The sequence below is a fragment of the Caloenas nicobarica genome, chromosome Z, assembly GCF_036013445.1.
Source record: "Caloenas nicobarica isolate bCalNic1 chromosome Z, bCalNic1.hap1, whole genome shotgun sequence".
Lineage (NCBI taxonomy): Eukaryota > Metazoa > Chordata > Aves > Columbiformes > Columbidae > Caloenas > Caloenas nicobarica.
The window spans coordinates 45,232,595-45,250,929 of NC_088284.1; the positions used below are offsets into that span (position 1 = coordinate 45,232,595).

An 18,335-nucleotide genomic window follows, 5' to 3' on the forward strand; every position below is an offset into this window, starting at 1 on the left:
ACCTGTGCAGCTAATTCCTTTTGATCTTAACGTAGAAAAAAAATTTCAACTTCATAGATACTTGCAAGTACTCTTTCAAATTCACTGTTTTTCCACTGAGGACTAGCTCCTTCTGAAGTTTAGACTATCTTTCAGTTGTGCTACATCTTAAAAGTTTTAAGTAGCAGATGATTTCCTTTACTTTGACAGGTAACTGGAAGATTGACTTCTTTATTTTTCTTTTAAGCACTTCAAGAAGTGATACTTTGGATTAAGAACAAGCATGTGGCATTGCATCTGTGTAGCCTCATCTAGGTGTTCCTGCTCCGGCAGGAGGTTTGGACTAGATGATCTTTTGAGGTCCCTTTAATCCCTAACATTCTGAGATTCTGTGATTCTCTGATCCTTCCACAGGGACCCACAGGGATCAGCAAGTCCAACTCCTGTCCCTGCATATGACAACCCCACAGTTCGCACCATGTATCTGAGGGCATTATCTAGTCTCTTCTGGAACACTGTCAGGCTTGGGGCTTTGACTGCCCCTCTGGGGAGCCTGTTCCAGTGCTCCACCACCCTCTGCGGGAAGAACCTTTTCCTAATGTCCAACCTGAACCTCCCCTGGCACATCTTCCTGACATTCCCTTGGGTTCTGTCACTGGTCACTAAAGAGAAGAGATCAGCGCCTGCCCCTCCTCGTCCCCTTGTGAGGAAGCTGGAGCCGCCATGAGGTCTCCTCTCAGTCTCCTTTTCTCCAGGCTGAATAAACCAAGTGACTTTAGCCACTCCTCATACGGCTTCCCCTTCAAACCCTTCACCAGCCTTGTGGCCCTCTTCTGGACACTCTCCAGTAGTTTTATATCCCTTTTATCCTGTGGCGCCCAGAACTGCACACAGTGCTCCAGGTGAGGCCGCACCAGTGCAGAGCAGAGCGGGACAATCACCCCCCACCCTGGCTGGCAATGCTGTGCTTGATGCACCCAGGATACAAGTGGCCCTCTTGGCTGCCAGGGACACTGTTGGCTCATGTTCAACTTGCCGTCGACCAGAACCCCCAGATCTCCCTCTGCAGAGCTGCTTTGCAGCATCTTGTCCCAGGTGCAAAGTCCAGCACTTGGCCTTGTTAAACTTCATGTGGCTTTTGATGGCCCAGTTCTCCAATTTGTCCAGATCCCTCTGCAGGTCCTCTCTCGCCTTGAGAGTGTCAACAGCTCCTCCCAATTTTGTGTCATTGGCAAACTTACTTAGTATTCCCTCAGTCCTGTGTCTAAGTCATTTATGAAGAAATTGAAGAGCGCTGGCCCTACGATGGATCCCTGCAGAACCCCACTGGTGACTGGTCACCAGCCCGACATAACCACATTTACTAGAACCCTTTGAGCCCAGCCTGTCAGCCAGTTGCTCACCCACTGCATTGTGTGTTTATCCAGCTGTATGCTGGACATCGTGTCCAGGAGGATACTGTGAGAGACAGTATCAAAGGCTCTACTGAAATCCAAAAAGATCACATTGACAGGCTTCCCTTGGTCAACTAGGTGGGTAACCTTGTCAGAGAAAGAAATTAAGTTTGTTATGGAGGACTTTCCCCTCATGAACCCATGCTGGCTGGGACCAATGACTGCGTTGTCTTTCAGATGTCTTTAAATAACTCCCAGAACAATCTTCTCCATGATTTTGCCAGGCACAGAAGTGAGGCTGACAGGCCTTTAGTTGCCAGGGTCATCCCTGTTGCCCTTCTTGTAGGTTGGGACAACGTTTGCCAGCTTCCAGTCATCCTGGACCTCTCCAGATTCCCAGAAGCATTGAAAAATCACAGAGAAAGGTCTCACTATGGTGTCAGCCAGCTCTATAAGCACCCTTGGATGAATCCCATCAGGCCCCATCGACTTGCAGAGATCTAGCTGGAGCAGCAAATCCCACACAAGTTCCGGATTGATTGGGAGTTTATCGTTCTCGCAGCCACCATTTTCCAGCCCAGGGTTATGGGGGCCCCCAAGTCGATCATCAGTGTTGAAAACTGAGGTGAAGAAAACGTTAAACATCTCAGCTTTCTCTGTGTCCCTGTTAATAAGGTGACCATGCTTATGAAGTAGTGGGCCAATGTTATTTCTAGTTTGGTAAAGTGAGAACAGTTTTGGAAAATATTATCTTACATTGTTAATAGTGAATGCTAAATCCAAAGCTTATGTTACTGTAATCTAAATGACATCTAGAATGCTGTCAGCCATCAGATTTTTAGGTTATTAATTGTGAGGGTATGTTCAGTATCATACAACTGACTGCTTTTATTTTTTATTATGAAGAAATGTCAATGTTCCTGATATAGTGAAGTGGTCAACTTTTCACGCTGTTTGCTCTAATAGTGAGCTTTGCACTGTGTGTGCCTTTTTCTCCTTTGGGCTGATGATAATTTTTCTTCCTTTGAACTTACCTTAGTGGTTTCTTTTGTGAAAATCAAAACTTCAAACCAACCTCACAGAAACTGCCTCTTTGTTATTGTGTATTTGAGTCTTTCTCACTTGAAGAAGCTGTTGGAAAATTGTGTATATATTATACATTACTTCTGAAAAATGGTTACGCAGATCGTTGCCAGGTAACTTCTACCCACTGACTAAACTGATTGTTAATTTTACCTCTGTTTCATGAATCTATACTGAGAGAACAGGTCTGTGTTAGTGAGTATATAATAGGGTTGGTTTAGGTCTTCCAGCCACTTCAAAGTTTCACAGACTTCTGAAGTAAATACACTTCGTTGCATTGATGGGCTTCCTCTTCCTCCCCCCCCCCTTTTTTTTGTGTGTGTTTGTCTTTTATCTTCTAGGTAAGCATATCTCTAATGTGGAATAAAAGTGTACAATAGTGTGACAACAGCCTCAAGAACATCTGTATGCATGTTTAAGAAAAGAGTCGACTTCATTTTGAAGATTAACTTTACAGTCCAAAGATTAATTTTCTCTGTTTTAATAAGATTTCAACACCCAGTGTGCAATACACTGCAAGAATAGGAGATGATTGCAGTATATAGGAAAGCTGAGGTTCTGTACTGCATTTCTATGTGCTAGATTCTAGCTGTCACTATTTTAACCAGTAACATTGCTAGAATATAGTGGAGGGTCATGGCGAGCAGAACGTGGGGACTTGTGCCTGATATCCTCTCTCAATAAATGTGATGTAGTTAAGCAGCTGTTTATGGCAGAAATGAACTCTGTCCTGGTTTGGTTTGTTTTTGTTTTAAATTGAAACCACTCTTGCTGCTCTCCAGATATATTATTTGACTGAGGAGGAGACCTCTGAATGTTGTATACAGTTCCATAGAAACAAAACAGGAAACCTATTCAAGCATTTTGTTCAAGGTCATGATAAGCATGTCCTGGGAATGCTTTGTTGACTCCCCCTAGCTTGCTATGAAAAACTGCAGAATAATTGCCTACTAATAAGGAAGTATGCTTATGTGATAAGCTAAGGGCTTGACATGTTATTTCCCTTTCCATTCTTCTCCTGCCCTTTTTTCCATAAATCAAACAGGGCCTTCTCAGTGTTGGTTCCTGATCGTCTGGTATGCTTTCAGTGTTCTCCAGTGCTGCCCTCTTACTGTAATCCTCAGTGGTTTGCTTTCTTCTTGTGTCAAAGTTTTGGACCCGTAAGTCAGGATTTGGTATTTAAGAAGCTATGTAAGCTTTGTCCCCTTCCCCCCCCCCCCAAAATGTAAGCTTAAAAGTCTTCCTGATCTTCAAGGAAAAAGGGTCTGAGAAGTTTTTATTGTGCAGAAGACATCCTCTAAATGTATCTGAATATGACTATTGGCTTCTCAATTTCCAACATAGCTCTGTCTTCTGGTTTTCACACATACCACATGGTCAAAGTATGCAACAGTTAGCTCCTAGTGTTCAGTGTTGTGCCATGAGAACCACGTTTGTGTTGTAGTGTGCAAATACGAGCCTCTAACCTCACAGAACCCTCTACGAGTAGGCCTTTGCCTTTGAAAGGTAGGAAGTTCTTCTGCAAGGATTGTCAATGCAATACAAAAAATACATGATTTTATTATTTGAATGTAGGATGCATTTTGGAGGAATACTTAGCAAACTGCTACGAATGTCTCTAGTAAGTGGCAACATCGTTGTTCGGCAACATTGTTGTTTTTCACAGCAGTACTGTGCAGACCATGAGCTCCTAACAGTTGCGATGGTTTTGGTCTTGAATTCTGGCTTTAGGTACTTTAAAAGGTTAAAAAAATTCTTTTAGAGAAAATTACTCATCATACAAGAAGAGAGTGCAAAGAACAGGGGCAGCATTTTCTGTGGAATGTCCATCTTATGTAGAGACCGCTAACTGGGGAGTTCTGCTGTGGTGTTGGTTTTTTGTTGTTTTGTTTTGTTTTTCTTACATTGATGTCATGTTGTGATAAAGCTAACACATTTGGAAGCAAAGTGTGTATTGTAGTTGGACAATATTTTACTAGCCCAAAGTTTGAAAATATTTTCTAATTTGGGACCTGCACTCTTGTAGTGAGAATAAAATCTGAGAATCTGTTAAACAGGTTGATCTACAAGTAGAAAATTAAATGTGATTAAGTAACCTGGTATGTACAAAACATCTTCAAAAGCGAACTGTTTTTTTTTTTGCTGTGTGTTTGGTTTTGTTTGTTTTTTTGTTTTTGTGTGTGCATGGTTTTTAATTTTTTTTTTAATGACTGCTTTTTATTAATGATTACGAAACATGGAAGTACCAAGCATGCATTGAAATAATTATTTTAATCCCCTGAAAAATATTATGGTGATATTTGTAAACTGTCTTTATTTATTGCTGCTTTCAAATAAGTACTTAACAATGTGTAATGAAGAACTGATACCTAAATATTTTCAGGGTCAAAAATAGGGCTTTTGTCTGCAGATGGCCATATTTCTAAACTTCAAAACCTCAGCAGGTGTGCTGATCATGTCAGCTCGTTATTTAATCAGCTGTGTTATATTTCAAGATAAATATTTAAGTTGTGGACTGAGGTGGAAACATGTAACCAAGGGATGTTGGAAGCAATGTTTAATATGAGTTGACTGAAAAGATGAGTGGAAGATGATATACAATACAGCATATATCATATTCGTAAGTGAAGTCTCCATGTGTGAATTTTCAGGGTAAACATTTTCATATTACACCATCAATAATAGTATAAGTGCTGCCTTATGTGCTCTCAATTTTGTTTACATGATCTTGAAAACTCAGGAGTACTCTATGTAGAGTATGAGAACATTAGTGAAGTAGAAGGCGTGGACACAATGAATTGGTGGTATGCTTAGTCTCTGAAGAGAAGGAGACTATAAATTCATTACCCTTTGGTTGATAACTTTCAAAGAAGTGTTACACCATCAGAATACTTTCCTAGCAGGAACTCTGAGTTTTGTACTTATAAAGAACAGATGGATGTTTTCATTGGACAAAGTGCTGGAGAACATGTGGTGATGTGGAGTTATTAGGCAAACAAGGATGTGGGGACTTTTATTTAAAGTACTGGCACATGGCTCTCAGTAAAATCCAAAAGCATGACTAATATCTGTTTTGCAGTAATTTGAAAAATAAAGTTTTGGAATTCAACTGAAGCAGAAATTCCACAAAACTGGTGGTAGACACCACTATGATTTGTGTGTTCTGTGTAATCCAGTCCCATTTGGAATAGCCCAAAGGCATTTGGGCTTGTTATCCAGAGGAACTGCATCATCATGGAGGGCACTTGCAGGGAGCAGTGTGTATTATTTTCCTTTCTCAAGACAACTGCCAGTTGTGGCTGTAATAGTATTACAGTGACAAACTCACTTGCCCCTGGAAGCAGGAGGCATAGCTTTGCTTCTAAGTCTGGGGGAATTCAAGCGTCTGCCTCCCACAAGAATGCCCTAGTTGGCAGGCTCTTTGGGGTAGGAACAGTGCTGGTCTTCCCCAGAGATAGATCCAGGACACATCTAGACTAATAATTTTTTTAATGCATTTATGGAGATATTTTTATTGATACAGCTAGTACATTCTTCCAGGGTACTGGCATAGTTCAGTAAAGTAAATGTCTGGTTTTGCTGGTATGTGTTCTTCTTCTAGGAATGAAGGCATACCAATAATTTGCTGTATAATAAATCAGTTTTATTGCAAACCTGAGAGAATCATCTGAATTCGTGATAAACCACAGTAAGCTACTGCTTGGTGCTTTATATGAACACTAGTAGGTCATGTACAGGAGTCTGTAGGTAATGGTGAGCATTTTAACTAGGGCAGCTTTGTGCACTGTTCTTAGGCTTCATGGTGCAGTAAACTAAAGGTTTTCTATAAAAAAGTTTAAGATAGTTTATGAAGTCATGAACTGAAGATAGTTTTAACGCTTCAGGACTTTGCTTTGGACACTTAAACAGAGTGCATTCACCACATGAAGATTTTATACAGAGAGCTGGTTTACTTCAGTTGCTCCTTTTGTTCTCAGAAGTGTACTTGTGTGGGGAAATGAGTGTTTTTTGGGGGAGTTTAGGTTTTTTGGGTGTTTTTAGGAACAGTGTCATCCAATCCTCAGACTAATAGACTCATTTCCTTGTTAGGCTCTGGAGTTAAGATTGTTCAGAGGTGGAAGAAGTTTCTTTAGGACAACATATAGTTGCTGCTATTTCTTCTCTTAGTCAGGTGAATAGTGTAGAAAGGTGCCATGGACAGGAACACGCCATTCTCTCTGATGAAATGGAGAATTACATTCTTGTTTTGGAAACATTTTGTTAAACTAGTAAATTATGCTTCCTCTTTTTCATACATGCTATGCTTCACGGAAAAGGCCAGCATGTGATTGGGAGTGTTCTTTAGCTTGTAAAGATACATAAAATAAGTTTAAAACTACAGCTTCACATGCTATTGAAACATCCCACACTTCCAAAAGAAGACAGTTCTTGAAACATTTTCAGCATTTCCTAATGACCATTTACATAGCTGATTCTTGTCTCCTATGTAGACAAATGGCTACAAAGTCATTTCCAAATTGGTTGATTTACATATACAAACAGCAGTCATTTCTGTTTACTCTCCTGCGTTGAGCTACAGTCACATATACTCTGAATCCAGATGTTACATCAAAGTAGTAGAACAACAGAGAATTGAAATGTGATGTAGTTAGATGAATGTGGTTCATAGAATGGAGTTTTATAACAAATTATGTTAAACTGCCACATTAGTAATAATAGCCCCTCAGGATTTTAAAAAGTATTAGGTTGGTGCAAAAGTAATTGCAATTTCGTACCGTGAATTTTAAATAATTATAACTAGGCCGAAACATCTTTATTGATCAAAATAAGAAACATTACAATCAACACAGTTTTGCCAACGAGCAAGAAGTTTGTTTATTCCTGTAGGGTAAAAATCCGTTCTTTGGGATTCGACAAAGCCTTGGAAAGCATTTTCTGCATCCTGCTGATTGTGGAAGTGTTTTTCCTGCAAAAAGTTGTCGAGATGTTTGAAGAAGTGGTAGTTGGTTGACGAGAGGTCACATGAATATGACAGATGAGGCAAAACTCTGTAGCCCAATTTGTTCAACTTGTGAAGTGTTGGTTGTGTGACGTGTGGTCGGGTGTTGTTGTGGAGAAGAATTGGGCCCTTTCTGTTGACCGATGCCAGCTGCAGGCGTTGCAGTTTTCGGTGCATCTCATTGATTTGCTTTTTAATTTTTTTAAAATAAACCCTTTGGCACACATTTCATTCCTTCAGGAAAGTACTTGTTCCCCACAATAACTCTTAAAAATCATTGATCCAACTTAGCGAACTTGGCAGTGATAACTAATTCAGCATTCTAATTGATTCAAAGATTCAATTATGTTCCTGTGAGCTTAATGAAAGATTGAGGTTAAACCATTGCTGCAGACAAAGGGACTGTGACAAAAGCTGAGTTACTCTTAAATATCAGAAAACCTAAATGAGAAGGAAAAAAAAAATCAGGAATTATTTCCACTGCATGAAGAACTACGATCAGAACTTTCCTGTTGTTAGATATCAGAGGATCTGATTGTACTGTGCAGAAGGACCAAAGGAAATCAATCTTAACTAGGTCTATGGCTTTTATAATTATCCATTTATTTTTTACCTGGGTTCTGTGCTTAAAAAATAAAATAAACCTATGTCCCTCTGAAAAGAATAGTCATAAACAACATCTTGAGGAACAAATGGGAATTCAGATATTCATGCATACCAGTGTTTGTAATTGACATCCTAAAGCAATAGTTCTGTGAAAGGAAGATGCAACTTAAATTTTCTTAAATTTTGTAAATGATCTTAAGGAGGAAATCTTTGTAAGGGCTGTGCAGTTGCTGTTGTGATTGAGATGTTAAAAACTTGGTAGGTGGATGTAATGTAAAAGGGAGACTGAGGGCTAGAAGTGTTTAAAAATTCAGTGTGTGTTGGTGAAGGGAAAGTATTTTATTAATTTATCCAGTCTTTAAGGAAAGGTCAAATAATGAATGAATGTAAGTGGTGAAAGCAGTGAAGTTTCCATACACTAGGTCTGTGTCTGGCAGTACTGTAACTCAGAAGTTTCAGAAATTTTAAGTGGTCTGAAAAGTCACATCCTTAAAGCATGGTATGAGCTGATAGGGAGGGAATGAGCCAAATGCTGAAGTGCCTCAGTATGCTAGGACTTGAAAAAACTTTGTAAATCTGGGACTGATTGTTCCAATCAGTGAGTCAAAATGCCATGTCTCGTATTCAGTATAAAAAAAGTGGCTATTTCTAAGCATAGAAAATATGAAAGCACGTTATCAATGCCTGCAAATGGAAAACTGGATGCTTTGCAGCCACTCCGTCTTGTATTAGAAACAGGTTGAGAGAAAAAGGGAAACTAAAACAACAGAATTTATTGCTTTCTAAGAGGATATGTCAAAATGATCTGTGCGCATCTCTGTTTAAAAACTATTTCAACTTTTCTGTATTTTCTGTTATTTTTAACTTGCAGTGGAACTGATTTAAACCAAATGCTGAAGTAGAAGAATATTGGGTCACTGTGGAAAACCCTACATCTGCATACAAGGTTTTTTCTAGCATTACTTACAAGTAGGGGTAATGAACAATTTGTCCTGGATGTGGACCTTCCAGGAGTTCAGAGCACGTGCACTTGGAAGCCTTTTCTTGAGCCAGAATGGCATCGCTCATGTAACTGGTATCTCATTAAGTTTAACTCAGTTTGGCTTTGCTGGCTGTGGACATTGCTTTAAAATTTTGTCTTCTCTTGGCTTTCTTAACACTGTGGATAGATTAGCAGTTCGCAAGACTGCTCTTCCTCATGACTAGTGAATCTTCCTATAGGATTTTGATGAGACATCCTTTATCCTGGGTCTCTTCTGAGACCTAATTAGGGCTGAAAAATGTGAGGGTTGTATTTGCTTGTTCTGGTTTGATTTTATTTGTTGTCCTTAACTACCTGAATGAATCCATGACTATTCTTACAACATATCTGTTCATATGGAAATCAAAATAGCCCTATACTTTCCAGTCGCTAGCTTAAACTCACTAGACGAGGTAAGGCCTAGAATCTAACCTCTCTCTGGGTCTCCTTTTCATCCAATGGATGTTACTCAGGCCAGTTATTCACTGTGGTGTCCTTAATTGAGCCCATCTGTCTCAGCAGTAGCTTCATTTTCTTCTTCTTGAAACATATGATCTGTACAGGATTTTAGGATTTCTTTCTGCTGCCTTTCTTATGATGTTGCAACATCCTCTGTTGATGGCAAATTCCATTTTCATCCTGATATAACTCACGTCTTTGCTACTTATCCACAGCTTGATTATCCATATGTATAATACTACAGATGTTCGTTACTTGGCTTCTTGCTTCAGTCATATCACTCCCAAATTGTACATTGCATGAGACATTTTGTGTTTGAAAAAATTTCTGCAGCTTTTTGCATCTGTAGTCTCCTGCTGACATGTAACACTTTTACACTTTTTTGTGCTCTTATGTGTGTGTTGCACTCTGGTTGGGGCAGGTGAGTGCTTATATGTTAGTGTCTGGTATAGCTGTTACAATTGTGAAAGTGGTAACCATCAGTTTTGTGCTAGGCTGATACCTGTAAAGAAGTATATTACAGTATGCAGAAGAGATGTAAATTCAAGTCTGCTATTTGATGTGGCAAAGGTATATTTCAGAAGTGGTAGGGAGAAGAAAAAAATCTGGAGGGGCAGATTTCTCTGTTTGTTTTGAAATGATTTGATGCAATGAATACCAAGAAAATAGCCTCGTTTTATTTTGCGTTGGTTGAGACCATGTAGCTATGAATTAAACTAGAAAAGGCAACAGCTAGTGTGCTGGCATTCTTCATACTTCTGCAAGAAAAAGCCTAACTTTAGATATCTGGCTTTCTAGGTGTGGAGTTAAGACATAATTGTAAAAATGTGCTGCCCCCAACAGTTCCGATATGTATTTGTTAGTGCTCCTGATTCTCTGTGCTGTCGTAATGGTGCCTGGGAAGTCCTACGCTTTCTTAATGGCATTATCTATAGAGAGCATACCATAAATTATGAAAGCTCTGTTTTAAGAGAAAACTTAACATGAATAAAATAATTTTTTTTTCTTTCCCCGCTAAGTTATCTAGCTTTCTTGCATCAGCAAATACTGAAGGCTTGTAATCTGTCTGGAGGAAAGGCTGAAATAAGTAGAAGTGCTGATTTAGGATTGCAGACAAAGCATGTTTGCTAAAATTTTATGGTATTTCAGCTACAACAGACACAAAGCATCGTTTCCAGCCTGCAGAATAAGCAATACTTCTTAGACCTTATGTTGACCATAGATTAGCAATTTGTATTGCCTAAGGATGAATATCACAGTCTGCGTAAACATCTAAGGGAGCAGACACTAGAGAGACATAGACACCAACATCAAAGATGAGGATGAAGGGCTGTGAAGCTAGGGAAGAAGATTTTGTGGGAATCCGGAATAGAAGGAATCAGCTGAGAAGAAAACAGCAGATAGATAATGGCAGCTAGCTTGGGTTGTAGCAAGGTCTGGAGAGAAGAAAGATTGGATAGGCTGCTGGAGAGGGGTGGTGTTCCTAAGATGTATAATTTCATACCATGTTAGTATGGTTGATGGTTAAATGGAAGGTTAGTAACTATCTAGTGCCTTTTCAGTTGCCTCCAATGGTACTTGTTGTTTAAAATACCGACCTCCTTTTTTTTAAATTATGTTTTGGAGCACAATAAAGCCTATGGTCACAGAATGAATTCCTCTGTGTAACCTTCTAACTATGTGCTACACCATGTCATTTCAAGTTTCTTTTTGACAAATAAATTGCAGTCCACTTAGAAAATAAAATGGATTACTTATGGTAACTGTGACTAGTCAGACAACCTGAATCTTTGCCAGAGCTATTCCAGAGGATGTCCAGTGGCTTTAAAAAATCCTATTAAAAGATTTTCTTTGCAGATGGTACAGAGAGGATAAAAAAACCCCCTACAAAACAAACCAACCACATTTATGTGGTGCATCTTACTGCTCCCTCTTTTGTCAAGGGCAGCTTGCTCTTAAAGTGCAGCTATAGCTGGTATTTATCTCTACTGTTCATAAGTAAAAGTAAATCTCTTAAGAATTCAGAGTTCTTGGAGTGGATTTAGGAATAGGAAGCATGAAGCTTTACGTATTTTATGCAATTATGATTATGCTAATTATAACAATATAAATGTCACAATCTTCTTGTAAATGTTAAGTTTGAGTAGTGTATTAGTTTTAAGTGTGAACCACCAAGATGAGAAGACAATTTTGTTAAATGAGTGTAGTAGAGTGCATAATATGACCTTTTAGCATCTCTCACTACTGATTATTGAGGAAAATAAAAAGAAGTTTGAGAACTCAGAGTGAATTTGCACAGTTAGAATTATCTGCAAGTGGAACTTCCTTAATAAAAGGTTGCAGAAGTAGCATGGAATTCCCTAATGCAAAGCCAGACTACTAAAAAAAACCTGTGCTTTTTGAAGCATGGTGCACGCAGGATTTCATTTATATTGCACTTGGTTTGTAGTTTTCTAATGGCAATATTTGAAAAGGTTGCTTTGTGTTTGTGAATTAGCAAAAAAACAAAGTCATTAATACAAAAAAAAATCTTGCTAATATCACGTGAGTTACATGCTATAGCTTTTTGTGATTAAAAATTCTGCAAAAATAGATACTGGAGATAAAAGCTGTTGACATTTCATCCAACCATTCTGTTTTAACACAGTACTGACATTTGCTGCCTTGTCAACAGAGTCTTGAAGATGCTTCAGAGTCTTGAGATGAAAAAAAATTCCAAATTTGAATAGGTTACCCCTTTTGCTCTCTGAAGGGAGGTGTTCTGTATTCTTCTTGTATCAATCTCCTTTTCTTCCTCATGTATGAAAAAGTGTGCATTTTTTTGAGTCTTAGTAGATATATGTGAACAGTTAGTATTTGAGAACTAATTGAAAAAGCTTGTCTGTGTTACTGTGTCTTTTCAAAATTAGCTATAATCAATATAAAATCTGTGGTTAGTTTTTAGCTACAGCCAATGCTCATGCTTTTCTCAAAATATTTTTTTTCTTAAAAACATTTTGCCTAGATGGCAAAACCACTGTTTGCAACAGACTAATTATCTTAGCACTGTATACACTATTGAGAAATTTTACGTCATGAGCAGCAAACTATTTTAGTTGCTTAAAACTGCCTCTTTACACTTTGCAATAGAGCCTCCATCATTGAGTATATCGGCCTTTAAATACACAACTTTCCTTCCGGCACTTGGGAAATACTGACTAGGGATTTCTTTGCTGAAATCACAGAATCAGCTCAGCTGCCTCTTGGCAAGTAGAGAACTGTTAATTGACAGCAATTTTTTACATTCTTTCTATGTGCCTTGTACTTGTTAAACCTGACAATAGTGTTTTAAAACTTGGGAGCTTTTGAAAAGTTTAACCTTTCATCCTTGGAAAGTGGATTACTGGAAGGTAACTGTGGAAGGCTGCAATAGCAGATGTTGTTGATTCCATGCCATTTAGCTTCTTTTTTCTGTCACTTAAAAAATTAGTGAAAACAACCATTTTTGTGGAGTAATACCTGTAAATTCCTGGTTAAACTTCATGCTTCCTGGATAAATAATTCTTTGTCAATCTGGCTTCCAGTGGAGGCACTTTTTTTGAAGTGTTTTTCATAGGCCACACTCACTACTTTTTTTGACCAAGCTGCTTCAGCGATATTGGAGTTTAAAGATAACTCCTGCTGTATGTTACTGCCCTGGAGAATAATTTTCTGCCTTTTTCTATTATGAGCAGAAGACAATTGAAAAAGTGTTGTTAACCTTATCTCTTTCTTCTCGCACAAGAGCTCCAAGCGAGAGTGGAAGCCTCTGGAAGACCACAGCTGCACAGATGTACCATGGCTGCTCTTATTCATCCTCTTCTGCATAGGAATGGTGAGTAAAACTTGAACTATTCTGTGGATGTTATATAGTTGAAGTGTTTGCATTCGTTAGAAGTTTTAAAACCCTTCAGTAACCCAGTCACTGGGTAAGGACAGGGTATACCGGCATAGGAACCATCAGCTGTAGAACAGAAATGGGTAGTATGTACCTATCAGAGGCCTTTGGGCATCCATAATTTATTGTTTGTGCCAGTTCTTGTTCCAGCTCCTCTTCCCAGGAAACTCCAGTTTCATTTGTAAGTGATTTTCATCATTGTGAGGTATCAGTTGACTCATGTTCCTTATGGGACTGTGGATGTCCCAGAAATGATAGCTTTCAGTCTGGTCAGTGGTTCTGTGAATCACAGTAAACTTTGTGCTGAGACACAAAGATTCTGAATATCAAACAGTTGACTGTTTTTTGGTGTTGTGGTTGTTTCATGTTGTGGGGTTTTTTTGGCTTTGTTTATTTGTTTGTTTGTGTTTGTTTTTTTTTTTTCTTGGATGCTTAGTAAAAGCACCTATGAACAACCATATTACTAATGGTAAGATCTTTCTTTCCAAGTTATCCCAGCTTTGTCCTGTGTGATGAGACGATAACCTTTCTCGAGACAGCCCCACAACACTGTGCACTTGAATAGAAAGCCCAAACCAAAACCCAAAACTTCAAGAGCTGCAGATTAGTGAAAATTAAAAATACACTTCTTTTCATCTTGTTTTGTTTCATGGACCTATGTATGCTTTTCTTCCTAAACAGAGAACGTCTGTCACTGTCTTGTACTTCTGTATTGCAGTCAGTAGCCCTTAGGAGTTTGGGACTTGGGCACCATCAGCTTTCTTTTCTGCTGTCCCTTGGTCTCTAGTCTTTGGAATTATTCCATAGAAAAAATTATTTTTCTTTCCCCAAAGTGTTTGTCATTGACTATGCCTCAAATGGAAAGGTGATAATGTTTTGTGTAAAGCATTAATTATATTCTCACTGTAATGTGAATATCTTAAACTTGTAAAAAGCAGAGTACTTGCTGAAATAAGCAGTTCTCTTCTGTGGTTGTTTTTTTTCCTGCTTTTGTTGTTGTTCTCTGGTTACTCAGTCTATACCTACCTGTTCCACCAATTATAAATTAGTCTGCTGTGGGTAAGTGTTCCAGATTTTCCTCTCTAAGCAATATGATATACAGAGCAATTATCTTGTTGGGTATTCCCTGTTAGTTACTGTTCTAGGGGACTTCACTTGAAGGCTCAGGTGCCATGATGGGTCAGGAGAGCATTCTCACACAGTTGTAAATTAGCTTAGATGGAGGAGGAATTGCATGATTTCCCTTACCCTGTGTGTAGAAAAAAATATTGAACCAGGTAAGAACCTGAGTTCTATTGTGTGTAAAATGCATGCTAATATGTCCTTTACAGAATAGTAAGGGATCCAAGAAATTGAAATTGAATGCTGAAAATCAGCTTAATTATTATCTGTGATAGCCTTTTGCTCACTTTGTCCTTGTTTTCACTTTGAGTATTAAGTCTATAAGTGCATTAGTGCATTGGGAAGAGAAAGATAATGACCAGCTTGCTGTCTGGAATTTATCTATATTGATAGCCTGTCCATCAGAGGTCATTCTTCTGTATTTTCAGACTTTTAAAACCACCCACATTTTAACTGTTCCATGCCGACTTTGTTACCTGTTGTCATCATCTCATCTGATCCTGTCACTGCCATCTGTTGCTCCATGCATTTGCCTCAGCTGTTTACTCTCCTTCCCGTTTTCAAGTCTTATCTTGCCTCATCTGTAAAAACAGTTCATTGATTGTAGCAGAGTGAGCGGATGGTTCACTTCTCCCTGTCAGTGGTGTTGCTTTTGTGCCAACCTCCTGTTCTCATAGTTACCGCCTTGATCTTGGTTTTGCTAGTGAAATATCTCTAAAAGTTCACAGCAAGACCTGCCTGACATAGCGTATTTTCCATATTACTTTGTCTGAGCCATTTTGTATTCTCTTGCTCTGTGTCTCTTTCTTTCCTGCATTTGAAACCGTAATGACCTTGACCTGGTGCTTTGCTTTAGAGGACTTCCTTGAAAGGAACTGATGTCAGATAGACCTCTTCATTTTAGCTCATCTTCAAAAGCACATAATTTGAAAAGAAAAAAAACTTAAAGCAAGAAAAATCTGGACTGTCTGGAATCCTCTAAGATGCGTACTAACTCTTGACAACTCCAGCTCTGCCTGTAGCTCTCCTTCACTGTCTTCCCTTCGCCTCCCTTCTGCTTCATGCACTGCTTGCTGACAATATGACTCTCAAAAAACCCACCTATAAGATTCTTAACTATGCTTGGATTACATGCAATGTTAGATGTCTGAATCCTCTTTTGGCTTGCGTTCAATTCTATAGTTACACAACAGTTCTCTGTGGATCTTCCTTGTCTTTCTTTTTTCAGTCTGAAAGATTTTTTTAAAGAACCTCTGCTTAGAAACAAATGAATTAAACTGATTTTTGCCTGCTGTCAAATGGAGTATTACTAAACTCTGGGTTTTTTTTTTTTTTCTCTTCCAGGGTTTTATTTGTGGCTTTTCAATAGCTACAGGAGCAGCTGCAAGACTGATTTCGGGATATGATAGTTATGGAAATATTTGTGGACAGAAAAATGTCAAGGTGGAGGGAATAGTGAACAGTGGTCTGGACCTCACACACAAGAAGTGAGTATGTGATTCACTTGCTTCATTCTGTAAAACAGGAAAGGCAGAGCCATTCTTTCTTTGAGAGTGATTTTCAATTAAGTGGGAGAAGAGATCTACTAACTCATTCCTACTTGTCCTTTTCCACTCCTCACACCTATAGAACCCCAATCTTTTCTAATAACCAGCAACAGTACTTGGCGAGAGTGTATGTTGGCAGATATGCAATATGGGTACAGCTAAGTCATTGAGGAATTTCACGTTCCTAGCTTCTGCTTCATGTAGGAGATTGTATCAGGCCACTGAAGAATGTTGTTTGTAGGGTTTTAGGCATGACATGTATTATCAGATTTGGGACTGGGCCTTTGATATCTATATAGAAATGGTTTACTTTTGATGTTGTATGCTTACTTTCTGCCACTGAGCTTAGGAGAAGATGACACATTAAAACAAGACTTCAAAATTTTAACTGTGAGCAGAATATATATAAGTGGCTTGTGGAGAAAAGCACAGAATTTTAAGCAGCACACAGCTCTTATTGAGCAGTGTCATGTTAAAACACATACTTACGGGTCAGAATCAGCACAGGTATTTTGTATCCGTTGTGCAGAAGAACATCATACTGCAGTACTACTGGAGATGAGTAACAAGAATTCTGGACTGACAGGCTGAAAACGCATGAATGTCTGTTGAGGTTTGTCTGCCAGCCAGTGCTTAGAGTGTGTCTGTACAACTTGAGTGACTTTAGAAAATAAATTATTTAGTCTAACCTTAAAACAGTGGTATTAATTGACAAATAAAAATGTTTCTTTCGTTGTTGATTACTTCAAAGAATTTCTGAGTATGATAGCCTTTTACTTCACATTTTACTTTTAGACTAACAGAAAATCCATAATTTGCATGAATTATTTTGGAAGGATCCTTTCCTAATATCTGCTTATTCCAAGTTGTTATACTAAAGATTTCTAAATATCTGACTTCAGGATTTAATGTGGCTAGGTAATTGGTGTGTTACCAGAAGAATTTGAGTTAAATACAATAGCCTGAAACATTTTACAGATTTCTTCTGTCAAAAGAATAATTTCTTAATCTAATCACAACTGCCAGGAGGGTTGAAGGACTTAAAACTTATGCAGCACTATTTTCCTACTTTTTATATAAATATTTTAGCACTTTCTAAAATCAGATATATTCAATACAATATTGTCATTCTTGTGTTGTGAGAAACTACAAATTTTAAAATTATGATTTTAAACTTAACTCACCGTCGGGGGAAAAATGGTGTCTGAGTTTGTGTGAGGGTGGAGAAACTCAGACGCCTTATTGAAATACAACAATTAATACTGTAGTAGTCTCCTACATGTGACAGAAGTCAGACCAGCATGAGGAGAAACATCTACCACTGCTAAGTTATTTCCTCTTTTAAAGGGAAGATTGAAAGACAGCAAATAAAAACGGAGGCTAGTTTTAACACAGTTAATAGAGCCTGTTGATTGTCAAAGTCTTAATAAAGTTCAAAAGGATTATGTTTTTCTGATAAAGGTGTCATGCCTTGAGGCATGACGTAAGCAAATGAATGGAAACACTGATATGGGATATCATCATCTCTGGTTAAGAGTGAGAGAAAACCTTCTGCTAGGGCAAATTATTCTGTAGCTGTTCATAGTGAAGTGCCTGTTACAGTCCAGGGTACCCAACTTTGGAAGAGGCCAGTTATTACCTAAGTGAGTGATGCTTGCCACTCTCACACCCTGTAGCTTTTTAAATTTGCTTGGCAATTTTTCAGAAGAAACAATTTCTTTTGTGTCTGTGTCTAGCAAATGGAGTTCCTGTGGTGTCTGAGGTACAGTTCGTGGGAGTACTTCATGCTATTTTATAGGAGTGCTTTTCAGACACACTGTAAAAATAAACTTGTCTTCCTGTCTGTACATTTCAGTTTGTGTAGAAAAAGAAAGGGCTTTAAACTCTACAGATGTGGTTCTAGAAACATGAAGTTATTCTCATTTGATTCTGCTTGCAGGGTAATTCTGTTTTCATTTCCCAGTCCAAGGCAGAAAAGCTAAATAATCTGTAAAAACAACATTTTCTTCCTTGTAAATGACAGCAACTCATAGGCACTGTAATGAGGAAGTGAAATGGAAATGGTCTGTGTGGATATGGAAATCTGGGTGGTAAGGATGAACAGCAGAGTCCTCACAGAGATATGGTTTGATCTGTGTGCATCAGATATGCTGAAACCAGTGAGATGAAATGTTGGGAAGAAGGATTTTACAGCCTGGCTTTGTCAACA

The 18,335-nt window shown here is 38.5% G+C and overlaps 1 protein-coding gene across 2 annotated transcripts in view; it reads left to right on the plus strand.

Annotated features, from left to right (window-relative positions):
• The window catches only part of SLC44A1 (solute carrier family 44 member 1), a 74,058-nt gene that overhangs the window by 6,247 nt on the left and 49,476 nt on the right, over positions 1-18,335 (plus strand). For both annotated transcript variants that reach the window (XM_065656231.1, XM_065656232.1), the window contains exons 2-3: positions 13,305-13,394; positions 15,924-16,066. In XM_065656231.1, the coding sequence (XP_065512303.1) occupies positions 13,305-13,394; positions 15,924-16,066 (233 nt within the window). The remainder of the gene's footprint in view (positions 1-13,304; positions 13,395-15,923; positions 16,067-18,335) is intronic.